At 37.8% G+C, this 17,055-nt stretch overlaps 1 protein-coding gene across 3 annotated transcripts in view; it reads left to right on the top strand.

Moving 5' to 3' along the window:
* Window positions 1–87: 87 nt before the first annotated feature.
* TSHR (thyroid stimulating hormone receptor) overlaps window positions 88–17,055 on the top strand; it is a 75,504-nt gene continuing 58,536 nt past the window's right edge. For all 3 annotated transcript variants that reach the window (XM_009895893.1, XM_009895892.1, XM_009895891.1), the window contains exon 1: window positions 88–285. In XM_009895893.1, the coding sequence (XP_009894195.1) occupies window positions 116–285 (170 nt within the window). In that variant the 5' untranslated portion in view covers window positions 88–115. The remainder of the gene's footprint in view (window positions 286–17,055) is intronic.

Below are 17,055 nucleotides of genomic sequence, written 5' to 3'. Positions count from 1 at the left end.
GCCCTTCCCCGAGCGGCTTCCCCCGGCGGGGCGGCATCGGCTGCCCCTGCGGCTCCGGTGTGTCCTCCCTCCCCCTGGGAGAAGCGAGGGGCAGAGCGGGAGCGGGCGGCGGAAGATGCTGTGCCTCCCGGTAGCCTTCCAGTTGCTGCTGGTGCTGGTGCTGTGCAGCCAGGGCACAGAGAGGTGTCCTTCAGCCTTCTGCGAGTGTTCCGACTGGGATGACTACAAAATCACTTGCAGGGACATCCACTTCATTCCCAGCCTTCCCGAGGGCACCCAGACCCTGTGAGTACATTGGGTTGGTTTAGGGGAGGCACCAGCCGGTTGTGAGTATTCGTATTTTGCAAGCACGAGATGCTCTCACTTAATGCCCCGTGAGACGAGGGAAGGAAGCGGTGAAGGGGGGGAGTGCTGTAATTTACCTGGGCAGTACAGCATAGCGGGAAAGGTAATGTGGAGTCTGTGTGTGTTTCATGGAGACGTAGGAAAAGTGACTCTCAAACCTTATAGAGATGTGAAGAGATGATTGTCTGTTGCGCCTTAGAAATTCTGGGTGGGATATGGGAAAATTAGTCACTGGACTGTTTGTGGGCAAACTGGGCAGAAGGCTGGATTGTGTGGCATGTGTCTCGGGGGTGAGGGGAAGGAAGGATAGATCAAACACAGTTTTGTAATTAAGAAAAGAATAGGAACTGGATGTGCCACCTCACAAACAGTTCCACAAAAGCTTCTGTGCACTTTCAGCGTCTTTGCCAAAGCCCGACAAAAAGAATCCATGGGAACTGAGAATCCCAATATTCCGTCTTGGAGACTAAGTACTTCAGATAAACACAAGTGTGGAGTACAAGATAGACCAGCAAACTTGGAGCTTGCCAAAGTGATACAGTCATTCAAGTACCTAAACCAAAGTGTTTAGTAGCATTACAGGCACCGTAGATTATCTTGTCTGGGTTCCTGCTGCCAGTCCGGAAGACTGTCCTGTGTCGTATCTGTAAGCCCCATAGAGGTATACCAGATAAATACTCTAGGGAAACCAAAATGGCACCAGTCAGCTGTAACTAAGCAGCTGGATCATTTTTACTTTGTCTCATAAGGCACAAAATGTTTCTAGTCTCCAAGGGAAGGTTCATTTGTGAGTAGATTACTATCTGATAAAATAAACAAACTTAGACTCAGTTGATTTAGTTGCAAGATGAAACGATAACACGCTGATTGATTTATGTCTTGATAACGATTCTCAGGACTTTATTTGAAAATATGAGCCATGAAGTTATTTGCACTTATTTGAATATGAAAAGATTTTTTAACACCTGAAAGTAAAGGCTTAGCAAATTGATCACTTACCTGAAAAGACAGAAAAAAATTGTATTTCCATTATTTATGTGTGCCTTTACTTGTTTTTTATTATTTGACTGCAGTATTTCAGCTGATAAGATTTTAAATTATATGGGGTTTGGTTTGATTATTATACTTTTGTATATGAAGTTTATTTATTTTGAAATTGCAGTAATGTTACTGTATGTAACATGTAGGATGTTCTTTGAAATCTCCCATGACAAGCTAGAAAATAAAGCACCTTCTGTTCGTAGGAGAAATATGCCTTTGTACAGGCATTTAAAATAGTAGAAACAATGAGATCACGTAATGGAATAGGATACTTTCTTTGAAAAATACTGGTATGATGGCTGAGCAGTACCTCTCCACATACAGCTTCACAAATAAAAGACTTCAGTTCCTGGAGTCCTCGTGTTTTAAACACCTGTTGTAACATGGGATCTAAGATCACAAGCCGCTGTTTTTAAAAGACAAAAACACACAGAGAAAATCGTTATTTCCATGGAATAAGTAATTAACAAAAACAATTGAGAAATATTTTTGTGTTTATTTGGTGTGTATTTTAATCATCTGTACCAGTTGCAGCAACGCTTGCAAACTTCTCAAGAAGTGTACTGCCTACCATAGTCATTATAAGACAAGAAAAAAATCCAGGTAACGACAATTGTGATTTTATAGTGTATGGTAGAAAGGGTAGAACATGTCCTGTATCGTCTATTTGATTTGAAAATAAATGGGAAAATTCTCTAAGGAAACAAGGAAAACAGTTCTTTTCATGAAAAAAAAAACAAAACCAACATTTTTTACTTCAGTTTGCAGTTTTCTCTCTGGATAAGGTGTGTATATTTTCCTTCTGTGTTATTATTTGAATTGCTGAAGTCTGGTGGACTGTATCTAATTCTGTAGTCCATTGCTCTCGACAAATGACTTAATCATTCCTTCCCTCCATATGTTAAATGGGAGTCATAACAGTTACTTGTATCTGTTTTTCATTCAGAGTGCTTTCAGATGCTTCAGACTGTCTGATTTGCATGTGGAGGATAAAATAACACAAAGAGTTTTCCTGAGAGATTCTAAGATGCGTGCCCCTGCTTCCATCATGTTTTGCATCCTTCTGCCTTACACCTGGCAACAGTTCTGAATTAAAGACAAAAGATTCCAAAATTATTGAAGTTTCTGTTGACCCTCAGAACAAATCAACACTTCTTTTGAAGTGAAGTACGTAGATGTGCGTATGTGCACATTATATGTTGAAACACTCTAAAATTTTCCCCAAATCCATCAACTTTGTTACTTTAGGTAAACTAACTGCTTCTTGGTGGTTATGTGTGAACCTCAAGATTGCCGATTTTAAAACTTTCTTATGTGGCTATTCAGTTTTGTAGGGTTTGTAAAACTAAAGAGACTGGTGAGTCTAGGAACACTTTGCCAGCTTTTGGAGATGATGAGCTCTTTTCAGTGCACAGGATCTTGAAACTCCAATTAAAGTTTCATTCAGATTATTCACTTGGGACTCTTCTCATTTCCCTGTCCTACTTTAAGAGAGTGGTGTAAGCCTTTTTTTAACAAGCCATGCTTGTAAGAAATTGCAAAAAATGTTTATTTCCAAACTCTTTTACTGGAAAAGTGCCATGAACTTCAGCCAGGAAAGTGTGTTTGTTTTAAACTGTTTCTAATGTATTTGTCCAAATATAGTTAATGCAGGTGCTTATCCAGAATGGCTGAGTGCACAGATATTGTTCTTGGAGATGCTTTTTTTTTCAGTAAAAGGTTTTTCTTTTTTTTTTCTTTTTCTGTGGAGTAAACAAAATAAGTAGAAAGAAAAAGCTTTTGCGTATTAGAGGCAAAGCTTGTCTTGTTGCCTAAAGTTAAGGATCGTATACACATACCATACTGTGGTAGGAAAGCAGTTCTAAGTAGTATTGAAATACAGTACCTAAATATGAAATCAGGTATCAACAATTTTGTCACATATATAATATTTTCACGCCTCTCTCTGCACAGCTGACACCTGGCCTGGTCTAGTACCATTTTACCCTTGCCTGGCCCTCCTTTGCTTCTGCCCCACCTGTCCTTGACTGCAGTCCTCCTTCGCACTGTGGCAGTGGCACTATGTGCACAGTAGTGAGAGCATCCTTGTCCCAACGCTTTGACTGGCCGTGCTTTTCTCTTTAACCAGCACTGTGCTGGAACAGAGCAAAGATTGGTGCTATAACCTCCTCCATGTTTGGTGGAATATGCTAGGGGAGATCCTGGCCTTTCAGTGCAATCACATCCACTAGAAAGTGGGGGTTAATGACCATGAAGAATTACTTACACTTACAGATCACAAAAACCCCACAAACCTTTGTCCAAAGATATAACTGCATCATAATGCTTGAATTATTGTAATACCTTTCTTGGCATCATTATGATGAAATATTCAGATGGTATCGCTATCCCAGCATCATCTCAATGCAGTTCCCAATGCTTTTCATTTTATGAATCTATTATTTATTGCTTTTAGTTATTTTTTCTTTGGCAATAAAACTAATAAAGTTTTGCTTCTTATTCATTTGTGCTCTACGTCACCTACATTTGCTTACTAAAATAGCTTCAGCTTCTCTTCCCATCCCCAAGATCCTCAATACCCTCATTTAAGTTTTCCACCGCTTAAGAACAGTCATAGCAAATCAGTCCAATGGCTCATCTAATGCAGTATCCTGTCTCCAGGATTTCCCTTATTTTAATTGTCCTTAGGTATCTCTGTATAGAAGTCATATGTGGTGCTCTCCATGAACAGTATCTCAGCTTTCAATTATTTTTACATGCAGAAAGCTTCTAAACTCGGTGTAGTTTTGTCATTTTAGTAACCCTCAAAGGATTGCTCTTCTGTGTCTCTTGAGTTTCGTGTCTCTGCCTCATTCAGTTGTCTCTTAAGCCCATTTCAACATCCATATTATCCTTCAGCAATGAGTTCCGCAAGTTTAATAGAAGTTGCAAGAACTCTTTTTTGTTGTTGTTGTTGAAAATGCCACATTGTCCTCCCAGCAGCAACTGCATGCACGACATTTTCGGGTCCATGTTTAAAAGGACCTTTTAAAAACCCGTATATATGTATGACTGGAGAGAAGGCAGCATCTCCTAAGTTCAGAGCTGTGCGAGTGCTGAATGATTATTTGCCACAGAATGGATAAGAGCTGAGCCCTCCCTGCTTTTTTTCCTTTTTCTTTTTTTTTCTTTTTTTTTTTTTTTTCCAGAAGGGTTGCTAATAAGGTTTCTATCCTGTACCAGGTGCTATTTTCACATCAGCATAATCAAATTTGGTTGAAATTGGACAAGAGGGAGTTAGGGGGCACAGTGGAACTGGCGGATAAATAAACACAAAACCAGTACAGTCTTTAAGAATATGCTCTTTACGTGAGGTATTAAGCTACGATTATGCATCTGCTCCAGGATATTGGCCGTAGGTAGGATACTGCTTTTTGATAAATGCCAAGTAGCTCACCCTTCAAGGGCAAGGAGCCCTGATGTATGTATGACGTGTATACGTATGTTGGTAAGAGTGAGCATGTGGATACCAGGATAACAAGATGTGGTGAATCAGCTGGTCTGCTTAGTCCCCCATGCTGTTGTCAGCTTTTGATAAAAGAGATATGGAAACTGTGTGAACATATTTTACACATTTACAATGCGATATTTAGAACTAGCAATGGTATGTCAAATATTCATAAATACTTATTGATAAAAATGCTTTTTTGAACTGGAGAACACAATACGTAGGGACTCAACAGTTCTACCTGTAATAACTGCATCACTGGCATCCACGTTTTTTATAAGCTTAACAAGTCGTTTAGAGCATTTTGAGTTCACAGAAGCTGCAAATAAAACTGAAGGAGGGGATGTCTCTATATTAAAAATAAATTTAAACATTTAAAATATTTCCCCCAAAATCTTAGTCTCAGTAATTGTCTGAAATTCAGAGATATTCTGACTTCAGATGATTCTATCATGATCTTTTTATAGACTTAATTACTTCAGAATTAAGTATGGAGCCTCATAAATGCATCTTCATAAATTACCTTGCAACATAAGCACATAATTATTATCACCATGTTCATGATGAAGTATTAAGAGTCTAAAAGAACAGGAAAAACATTGACTTGGTTAAACAGACAACTGAAGGAAGCTATTAGGGCATCCTTCAGAAAATGGAAGTCATGCCCAAATGACAAAATCTTTGGAAACCTGAAGTAATACAGTACAAAAATATTTTGAAAAGAAACTTGCAATATCATAAAAACTCAGTACAGTCTTTAAAACACAAAAGAGGGTAAGTCTGAAAAAATTCTATCAAACTGAAGTGTCAGTATGAAGTTTGTTTGAAACAAATTGAAAAATTGAATAGAATTAAATGCCCTGAGTCAGATAATACTTGTGTAAGAGTTCCAAAGAGATTAAAATACCAAATCGCTCGAAGTATTTAACTTACCATTTGAATCAGCCATGGTGACAGAGGAATGGATGGTCACAAGTGTAGCATAATTCTTTAAAAAAAGTGCTTTAGGGAATACCTTGGGAACTAAACACTGGCAGGTCTGTCTTTGTTGAAAGACTGTGAAAAATAGGAAGGAATCAATCTGGTTTTCATAAAGGGAAAACTCACCTCACAAATATATATGCTAGTTTTTCAAAGCACTCAGAAACATGTGAATACATTGATTTTTGAACTCACATTTAAAAAAAAAAATCAGCAAGGACCTTAGGAAAGACTTGAGACAAATTAGCTCTTAGACATAGGAAAGCAAGCTGTTTTATGGATTGACAGCAAGTTTAAGCAAGGAGAAAAAAAGGGGGTAAGAAACTTAATTTTTAGACTGCATGGAATTCATCACAGGGCCTTTACTTGGAACTAGAACATCAAGCAGTCAGGGTATAGGCTGCTCCGTGTTTAGGCTATTCCTAGTTTCTTTGTAGTAAGCTGCACATAGATATGTTGTGATCTTGATGAGTGAGCTGCCATCAATACATGCCATTTTTATATCCTGCTATTTCTCCTCAATAGCCTGCCACCAGCCATTATTGGTAGCTGAAAAGACAAAAATCCTACTATTCCCTTTGAGTGAGCCTAATTGCCCTTAGAGTGAGCAGGAGTTACACAGATCCATTGCAGGGAGACTGAAACCTATACTTTACTTTTTTAGCATCCCAAAGGTTGATAACGCAACTTCTTGCCTGCATCTTTTAGAAACTGGCCACATAAGATTTCAATAACGTGTAATCTTAATTACGTTGTAAAAAAAATATTTAGGTTGTGAATGGCTTATAATCTACTGCTACTTAACTGTGGTCAAAAGAGCATGTTTGCTTTCTGACAACTGTTTAAGCAAAACTCACTGTCTGTGAACAGTCACATGGTAAAATATGTTATAATAAAATGCTAGGTGCTTTTTTGTGAAATTAATGTTTTCCCTTCTTAATAAGTTTTAGAGGCATAGATTTGAAGGCCAAGAGGGCTCATGGGAACATCTAGTCTGACATTCTGGATGATAAAAACCATAAAAATTCCTGATAGGTACGGTTAATTTGAGCTCCTTCTCCTTTTTTTATTTTTTGGGGTAGAAAAATAATGTATTATTGGTTTAAAAATAATATTAAAAATAATCCCATAGAACTGTTAATAATTTGTTCAAATGCTCAATCATCCTTGCTTTTTGTCTGTGTTTGAGGCTGCTGCTGTGTGATACAAAGTAGGGAAGGGTATTTAGGCACTGAATTTATGCACTTTGAATTGCTGCTCTGGAGTGAATTGCCACTCCCTGCATTGACTTCAAGAAATTCAGGCTTCTAATTTTGATCCTCTGAATTGCGCATAAGAAAAGTGCCAGAACTATCCTGGAGTAATTGGTTGGGATAAATCCTTCCTCTCCCAAGCTGAAATCAAGGCAACTGTAGCTTTATGCCACTAGATTTTGCAGGGTCTTTGCCTCTCAGTTGAAAGAGCTCTGTACTCGCACAGTTAACATGATCGAATTGCTCCCTTTTGTTTGGATAAATTGAACAAGTTATGATCCTGGTGTCTCCCACTGTAAGGCATATTTTTCAATACTTTATTTGAACCTGTGATTCCTTTTGAGCTGTCTCCAACATTTCTACCTCCTTCTTAAACTATGAGCATTAGAATTAAACTACCCATATGCTTTCTTAAACATTTTTGTGCATATAACTTCAATCAGTTATCCAGTGACCATAAACATTAAGTCATTTTCAAAGTCTTTGTTTTTGAGAATAGTGTCTGCACAACCTGTAAGAAAAAATCTGTACTTTGCTGTTCTTACAAACATCTTTTTCTGCTCATCGATTTCAATGCACATTGAGTCTGCTTTACTCAATTTACCAAATGTTCCAGCCCCCTGTTTATCAGCAACTTTTCTTCTTCATTATTTACAACTCTCACAAAATCTGTTCTCTGTTTGAGTTATATAATTCAGCACCTTTATTAGTCTCCTCAACAGAAAGTCTGATGTCCTTTGTTGAATCATGCAATATTTGTTGTTCATATAGGAATCGTAAGCAATTTATTCCCCTCATCTTCTCTCTCAGAGAAAGAAGTGCAAATAGCTTCTCAGCTAAAAGATTTCTCTTATCAACTTAATAAAAACAAGGTGGTGCCATTATTTAAGAACCATTTCTGGACTTAAACATCAGTCTAAATCTGAATATTGCTTTTAAAACAGAACCTTTCACATAAAGATCTAATAATCATTGGAGGACCAAGTGTGCTGAAACTTTCAAGTCTTCCTATATCTGGAGTACTTTTTTCATCTTACAAAGGTAACTATTCCCTTCATTGCAAAAACAGAAGATTGGTATAATGACTTTGTCACTGAAAGGTGTTTTTGTGTAAGAGTTGATCGCAGTATAGTGATTTTCCTTTTTCTCTCTCCCCAGATTTTCTCATTTCCTGGTCCCCCTTCCTCTTGTAACTGAATTACTTTAGAAGTAGCCTATGACATCATTAACCCATGGAAAAATATTACCAAAAAGTGGAAATCCTCTTAAGAGCAGAGGAATGGTTGTACTTGGTCAGACCAAAGGTCAGCCTAGTCCACTATCCTGTTTCTGGTAGAGTCCGTGAGCACGTGCTGAGAGAAGAGTATAAGAAAAAGAGATGTGAATATTATACTTTCCTCTAACATTCTCCTAACCTTTAACAATAAGGGGATTCAGGAACTAGATGTTCTTCTTGTCCTGTTTTCATCTGTTGGGGCTTTTTTAACTTCCTGAACTTGTCTCTTTCTAGCTTCATATATATGGCATTTTGTACTTGTTTTTGAAGAAGATGTAAACAGTCAATCCCATATTCTCTCTGCCCTTCCCTATGTGTAGACCTCTATTCTGTCTCCGTTCAGCCATTCCTCAGCCAGAGTGAAGGGTCCCAGGCTACCCAGTATCTTCTGTGGAAACCATTCCATACCTTTGGTCATCCTTCTTGCTTTCTTGTATTTCTTCCATTTCTAAGTAAATATTCTTCTCCAAGTGACAATACCAGTGCTCTACGAGGTACTTAAGGTACAAACCCTGAATTTATACAGTGGCAAAAGTATGTTATTTATTCCTTTCCCAGTATTTTCTAACAATTTGATCTGGGGTTTTTTTTTGACTGTTCCTAAGCACTGAATCCATGTTTTCATGGAACTAATACCAAGATCTAACATAACAGCAAGATCTGCTCCTGAGTGAAAATGATGCGCTCAGAACCCGTCACTTTTAATATATGTATTTATGTATGTTTTTTCCGCTGTGTATCATTTACATCTATTGACACCAAATTTCATTTACCATTTTATTTTCCAGCCACTCAGTCCTGTAAAAGCCTCCTGAAATTCTTCACAGTCAGCTCTTAGCATTACTGCCTTAATAACTTCCTAGCATGAGTAAATATTGTTACCTTCCTGTTGACCCCCCTTTTCCAGGTCATTTATGAATGTATATTAAACAGCCTAAATTCTTACCCAGATGCCTGTGGAACTTCATTTACTCTTCTCGTTTGCTTCCTATTTTTAACCAAGAATTTATTTGCAGTGTATCTATCCAAACTGTCACAACCTTGGAGATAAAATAGACTTTTTTTTTTTTTTTTACTCTACAGAAGGCTAATTTTTTCTTGTATATTGAGGTGTCTCCCTTGGGAGGAGATGTTTGCATAAACTTATTTTTAGTATGCAAAATCCTTACATAAACATTTATATATGCTGGAAAATAACAGCGAAAACGATTTCTTAAGGAAGATCTAATTAAAGGTACAAATAAAGGTATTACCTTAGAAACTGCTGAATGCGCAGTCTTTGATCAGCCTCAAAACTAGGATCTATTTACTTGTATTTTATCAGCCTTATCACAGTATTGCAGTACCATGTTCAGTCTCTCTGGCAGCTCATCTAGGATTCTAAACCTGAAGTGTTGGACAGTCTGAAATACCAGCTGGTATACCATTGCTTTTGTTACTGGTAATAAAAATGTCATGGATGCTAACTAGGTTTCCATACCAGCATTTGTTAGTTTCCCTCGTCCTTCACTGAGGATTTTAGACAACCTGATAGGCAGGAAAAAAAAGTCTTTGAAAGGCTGCCACTGGATTTCTGGTACTGTTCTGGAAACCCTTTTAAAAAAGGCTACATTTTGAACGTCCATTTGCATACCAGTTGCACTTCTCTTACTTACCTGTATTTAGTTTGCACTGTCATCACCACAAGTCAACTCCAGCTGATTCCTGACATTCCTCAAATAGGAAAAATCAAGGAAATTATGATCATTATTTCATTCACTGTCTATATTACTGTCATTTGTGGACCAAAACCCTATAACTGTGGGCATTGTACAAGGACAGGACATAGATGGTTCTTGCTTCCAAAAGTAACGTAGGACTGCAGATAGATATAGACAAATGTGGTCACCTGTAAGGCAATAGAAAGCTGTATATTTATGTATATAATATATGTACGTTTCTGGGATAAGGTTGTGCTTTTTTCCCTAAGGTAGAGCTCTGCCACTATTGTAATTTATAAATGAAAGACATTTGAGCTAAGCAAATATGAAACCAAAATTACTGTTTGTGTGTGTTTTCAGTAGAAATTCAAGCTGTTTTGAAGTAACTTCCCGTGTAGTTTTATTCCTGAAAGTCCTTTGGTGAATCTTAACAGTATTATGACGAATGTTTCTTTACATTTCCCTGTGTGCTTTTAATGTTTGTCATATGTACAAAAAAAGCTAGGTTTCAGTGATCTTTCTGAATTTTAAAGTATCTATCTCTGATTGTTTATAAAGGCCTCTGAGGTTTTTAAAGCCAGTTTCCTTTCTGTCATATATCATCTCAGACTCTTTGTCTCACAAAAACAGATGGAATTTGAACAAAATTTCTTAATTTACATTCAAAATGTAAAGAAAATTATGAACCAAAGCATGCTGTTCTATAATCCCTGTTCAGTTAGTCACATTCCAATCGAATTCCCTCCTTATTCCTAAATAAGCATACAAAGATTTATTTAAAGGGACATGGTTCAAGTGGTCTGTAGTGCAGATATGACCTACTGAAACATCTTCACAGTCTGAGAGAATGGCCTCTGTATGGCAACAATTTTTTAATCCGTATGTATGACTCATACAGCAATCAAGAAAAAGAAAAAAAAATTGAAAAAATGTTGTAATCATATGCAAATGGCAAGAAAGAAAGGCTGGGTAGAAAAAGAAGACTAGTTGAAAGGGTGAAGGTTCTCCTCAAGTGGGTCTATGGTACTAATTTTTCTTCCTGACCACCAGAAAGCAGGTAATGCTGTTGCTCAGAGTTGTGATTTTGCAATCAGTATAGCTACACATGTTCAGAATTATATCAGGAGCAAACCTTTTCTTCTGGGCTACACAAATTTCAAAATTGCCATTAGGACTGTCTCAGCCTCAGTTGAATGCATGCGTTCATGTCCAGGTATGAAAAAACATTGCAATGGAGATAGCTTCTGAAGAAGTCCTTGCATAATTTTTTTCTTTGTAGCTGAATTTACCCACCAAGAAGGAATAGAATTATTTTTCTGAAAGGTATGGTAAGCTCTAGACTCATTTTTTTTTAACCTTTGTTCAGTCTCTTGTTGTGACAGAGACTTCCCCTTTTCCCAACTTGCATCAGTCCTTGTAGAGGAAAGGAGAGGAATTTCACCACTCAGAGAGGTTCTGCAGGAAAATTGTATTTCATATAGTCCTAGTTTATATTATTACCACTTGTGGAAAGTCCCTAATTAAATGGGTATGCATTCTTTACCATGGAGTCTTTTAAACTATTTTGGTGTGCATTTCCTGCCTGACTAATGGATCTGAGTTGAAAGCAGCTTACTTCATTAGTTCCTGGGGGACAAGTGTGTGTACTAACTCTTTGGAGTGTCCTGGTGATAAAGAAAGTTCCATCTCACCCAAGATCCTGTCCTGAACGTTGACCAAAAGCAGACAACCAGGGCAAAGGGTATGAATACTCTTATAAACAGGGATTAAATTAGGAGTGCCAAAGTTCTGCTGGAGCTGAAACTAGCAAGGGATGTGAAGGGTAACAAGAGGGACTTCTGAAAGTGCAGGGTCATCAAAAGGAAACTCAAGGAAAATGTGGACCCACTGCTCAGAGGGGAAAAGAGACCCAGAGACAAAGGATAAGGAAAGGGCCTCAATGCCTTCTTTGCACTGTTGTGGTTTGTTGGGTTTTTTAATTTATTTAATCTGCTCCCAGGCCTCTTAGGTCTTGTTACCTAGTAGCACAGCCTGAGGAAACAGATCATTACCTGCAGTAGAAGATAGACTAAAGAAGCACTGAAGTGTACTGGACACACAGAGATCTATGGGACCAGATGGGATGCACCTAAGGGTGATGAGGGAGCTGGTCAGTGTCATTGTGGGGCCACTCTATCATCTTTGAAAGGTCATGGTGATCAAGGGAAGTTGATGATGTCTGAAAAAGGCAAATATCACAAACATCTTCCATTAAGGCAAAAAGGGGGATCTGGGTAAACACAGGCTGGTGGCTGCTATGTAGTTATTTTTTGTATGCAAGTCATTTTGCACATTTGAACATCCTTTTACAAGTGCTATATATGTGACCATTTTCTTTATTTTCTACTATATTTCTGTCTTAATAGTTGCTAACATTCAGTCTGCCTTTTTGACCTCTGCTGAGCAGCTGGCAGCAATTAGTGGTCCTCAGATTAGAAACAATAGTAGCCAGCAATTACAGCCTGTTCTTACTCTCTTTTCTTGTAGGAAGTCAACCTCTTCTGACTGCTGTTTTCTGAAATTTCATGGTCCCATGTGAACTTTTTTGCAGCCGTTTATAGACTCTTAGCTTGATATTTCAGCTCTTCTCTATCGTATTCAGAGTACATGCTCCTCTGGTGCAGATGGAGCAAGGTAGTGGGTCGTTTGGAAGGGTGGCCAGCAAAGAGACCACGTGCTGCCAGATAGATCTCCCCAGAATTAGTTAACCAGAAGAAATCATTGTGATCTTTAAAGAACACTTGGGTGTGAGCTGAGACTGAAATTATGCCAGTTTTTTAAGGAAAGTTATCTTTATTAGTAGTTTTCAGAAAAAAATCTAGGTGTGAAATATTCTTTCACCCATGGGACTCTTTCTGAGATATCAGGGCTGCCAAGCACAAATACAGGCCGGGTGGAGAATGGATTGAGAGCAGCCCTGAGGACAAGGACTTGGGGGTCATGGTGGATGAGAAGCTCAACATGAGCCAGCAATGTCTGCTTGTAGCCCAGAAGGCCAACCGTATCCCGGGCTGCATCAAAAAAAGAGTGGTCAGCAGGTCGAGGGAGGTGATTCTGCCCCTCTACTCTGCTCTGGTGAGACCCCACCTGGAGTACTGCATCCAGCTTTGGAGTCCTCAGCACAAGAAGGATGTGGACCTGTTGGAGTGGGCCCAGGGGAGGGCCACAAAGATGATCAGAGGGCTGGAGCACCTCTCCTATGAGGACAGGCTGAGAGAGTTGGGGTTGTTCAGCCTGGAAAAGAGGAGGCTTCAGGGAGACCTTATAGTGGCCTTCTGGTGTCTGAAGGGGGGCCTATAAGAAAGCTGGAGTGGGACTTTTTACAAGAGCATGTAGTGATAGGACGAGGGGGAATGGCTTCAAACTGGAAGAGGGGAGAATTAGATTAGATATCAGGAAGAAATTTTTCACTCTGAGGGTGGTGAGGCACTGAAGCAGGTTGCCCAGAGAAGTTGTGGAGGGTCCATCCCTGGAGGTGTTCAAGGCCAGGCTGGATGGGGCTTTGAGCAACCTGGTCTAGTGGAAAGTGTCCCTGCCCATGGCAGGGAGGTTGGAACTCGATGATCTTTAAGGGCCCTTCCAACCTAAACCATTCTATGATTCTATTTTAAGAGCCCAAACTGGAAGAGAAATCTGCACTATTTCTGCAGAAAAACAGAAGATTGCAACGCTAAAGACATTAAGTAGAGAAATCTAGGGATCCAGTGAAAAGTATAGAAGAAAGAAAAAGTAGGAGTAAGAGGCATAAGAGGACAGAGCAGAGACAATCTCTTTATAATCTCTATATCTTACTACCTGTGGCTGAAAGAGTTTTCATATTGTGGCATCAAGGTAGCTTAACTATTTCCTGAATTATACATAATTATGCAGTTAACATGCTAGGTTGTAGTGTTAGGTTTCATTTCAATTACCTTTGTTAGCTCTTCAATCTCTATATTTAACTATCTCCTTATCTATGAGAAAGTACCTCAAACCTTCTGTGTTGGGTGACTCAACCTTTCTTCTTAAAGATTGCCATTTAAAATGTTGTTTTTCATTAATTGGGGATATACTAGAGGTGATTGCTGTATACTTTGGTACCTTTGTTTCTATTTCAAAACAAGTTGAAAATATTTCCATAAAATTACTCTATGATGCTTTCTTTAGATCCAGACAGGTCACACTCATTTTCTTGAGATCAAGAGAGAACTAGTCTTATTTTAGCATGTGTCAGCAGCTCATTATCTATGTTGAGGTTTAAAATGTAGTGAATTTACTGTAGGTGCTATCGTTGCTTCTACTTGAATCAGTAGCATTGGATTTTGCAAAATCCTGGATATCATTGTTTCCCATTGACTTGGGTAAGGTATTAGGGCACTGTCTGCATTGCAGAATCTTGAATAGAATAGAAGCTGTTGACATAAAATGGGCTTTTTGCAGATGGGACCATTTTTAATTCTTGAGTAAAACAAGATACTTTTTCTGCCCTCTAAAATTTTGGCTACCACTGAAGAGACACCTAAGTGTAGCTAACAAGCTGCTATACTATTAGGAGCTTCACAACAGAATTTGTTAGTTAGTTCAAGGTTTTTTAATATGTTTCCTGTGAACATGTGTGAGGGCTAAGCCCAGCAGAATACAAAAGTACATTTGAAGTTTTTGAGGAACTGAGATTGTACTTCATACAACCCATCCCTGATTTGGCAGATCAGCATTTGACAGTAATCTGTCTGTACTACATGTGAAATTATTCTGTCACAGTTGGTGATGAAGGCAGATAATTTAGGTTTTTTTAAACCACTTCCTGAAATGGTCCAATTTTCTAAATCTAATCACCTTTTTTAGACTGTTGTGAGGTTCTGTAAACCCATGTTATGGAAAATATCAAATATTTATTGATTTTGCAAATATATACAGTGCCTGTATGAGTCAGATATGTGAGAAGTTGCCTTCTTAACTGATATCAACAGAAAACATACTATTATTAGCTTTTTGCAAAATACTCTGTAAATAATTTCTTAGTAACTACGGTATTTTGTAATATTTAAACTTTTTCTTTCCTTGTAGAGTTATATCAGTAAGCTCTGTTTCTCAATTCAGAAGAAGGCTGTTGTGTGTTTCTGAAGTGTAATGGGTTGGAAATTTAGTGTCAAAAGAAAACAATGTAATGAAAACTGACTGCAATAGCAACTCAAGATTCAGTGGACTGTAACACTTACCGAGTCAGTCTGTTAAATGACTGTTGAAATCCTCTCAAAAAATAGAGTTTTTTAACTCTGGTGTAAAACACTTCTTTGGTATTAAGTTGATCATAACTAGTCATCTCCGCAGACAATGAAAAGACAAAAATGAGTTTCTACTGCCATATCACCATTGTCTTTTGTGACAATGTGCAGTATTCTCATTTCAGTGAACCCCTTCTTAGCATCTCCAAAAAATAAACCCTATTTGCAGTCCCTCTGCTTTTCTGTTATGTGTGTAGTTAAAACATACTGAAGTAATGCTTGCTTCTACTGGGAGTGGCTCTTTATTTTGGGCATGTACAGTTCCCAGCACTAGCTGGGTTTCTGTGCCATGACACAGGAATTTTAAATGTTACAAACATACAAGAAATGCTACTGATACAATGACTTATAAGCACAGCAAAAAAAAAATAAATGTATTCAATGTTCAAAAAGTCTTATTTTGATCTTCAGTAGTCTCTCTGGCCCCCTACTGTCACTCATTCCTGTTCTTCGTCTGGACACTTGGTTGGGTTGTTGTGTGTGTGTACAGTAAAGCAGTGCATAGTTTGTAAATAAGTTCAGGAACCCTTAGAACAGTTTTTTCTATGACTCACTATTGCGGTTATGAATAAATCCTTTCCCCTTAACATTTCACTTTAACTGAGAAGATAATACATTCTAATTTTTTTGATGTAGTGTATGTCCACAGCAGGATTTTTGTATGTCCACAGCAGGATTACAGAAGTAATACCATGCCTTTTCAAGCAAAATATGCAGGTAAGTATAATAACATGCATAGGATTTGAAAGGAAATTTTAAAAGTACATGTTTTTGTAAAAGCATTTGTGGAAGCATTTTGTGCTGCAGCATGTGCATAAAATTATTTAATGATTACCCAAAAGACAATTGATAAGATGTTTTGATGGATTTGGTAAGTGTAATGGTGTTTGGTAGAAAAGTAATAAAGTATTTGAAGAAAACTTGGCTCTCTTTTTGGCTTCAGAAGTAGTTAAATACTTTTACAAATGAAAACAACTCAGTGTTGTTTGGAAAATGAACTAATTGCAACTAAAACTTTTTTTAAAAAACATTTAATTTTTTTTTCTGATAATAACCTACAGAATATCCAAATATTGTCACAGGTGAAGGAAAAATCTTCCAGTTGTGAGAAATACGGCCAATGAATAGGCTGCATGTCTGTGTTTGATATTTACATGCGATATCTCATCATGTACTTAACTTGACTTCTACTTTTGTTGTCTGCAGAAACAGCAGTTATACACGGGCTTTACAGGTACCCTGTGTACCATGAAGTGTATTAACAAATTCCTTTGAGGAATGTGACCGATATTTTAAACCAATATGAATTGACAGTTTCAAAGGTAGCTCCCAGTTTTGTTCAGGACTCATTTTATGGGTATGTTTGTAGGGTTTGGAAATATATTTCCTGAAACAAAACAGTTACTTAAATTATTTTTAGAGGTGGTGTTCTTTTTAGTTCAATATTTCACTTAGTAATATATTGTCTTTTCAAATTTATGGTCTATTCAACTTTGTCTTGAATAAGGAGAAAATATTTAAAAGAGTTGACCTATAGTGTTTATACATAAAGGCAAACATCAATGGAGAAAATAATTTGTATCCTTCAAATGTTAAACACAAAGGCCTTACAAGGACCTTACCACTGTGCAGGGCAGTTGTGTATGATTTTTATAAAAAAGATTTTTAA

This window comes from Charadrius vociferus, unplaced genomic scaffold (assembly GCF_000708025.1).
Source record: "Charadrius vociferus isolate BGI_N301 unplaced genomic scaffold, ASM70802v2 scaffold102, whole genome shotgun sequence".
Lineage (NCBI taxonomy): Eukaryota > Metazoa > Chordata > Aves > Charadriiformes > Charadriidae > Charadrius > Charadrius vociferus.
This window is presented reverse-complemented; position numbering and strand designations above follow the sequence as displayed.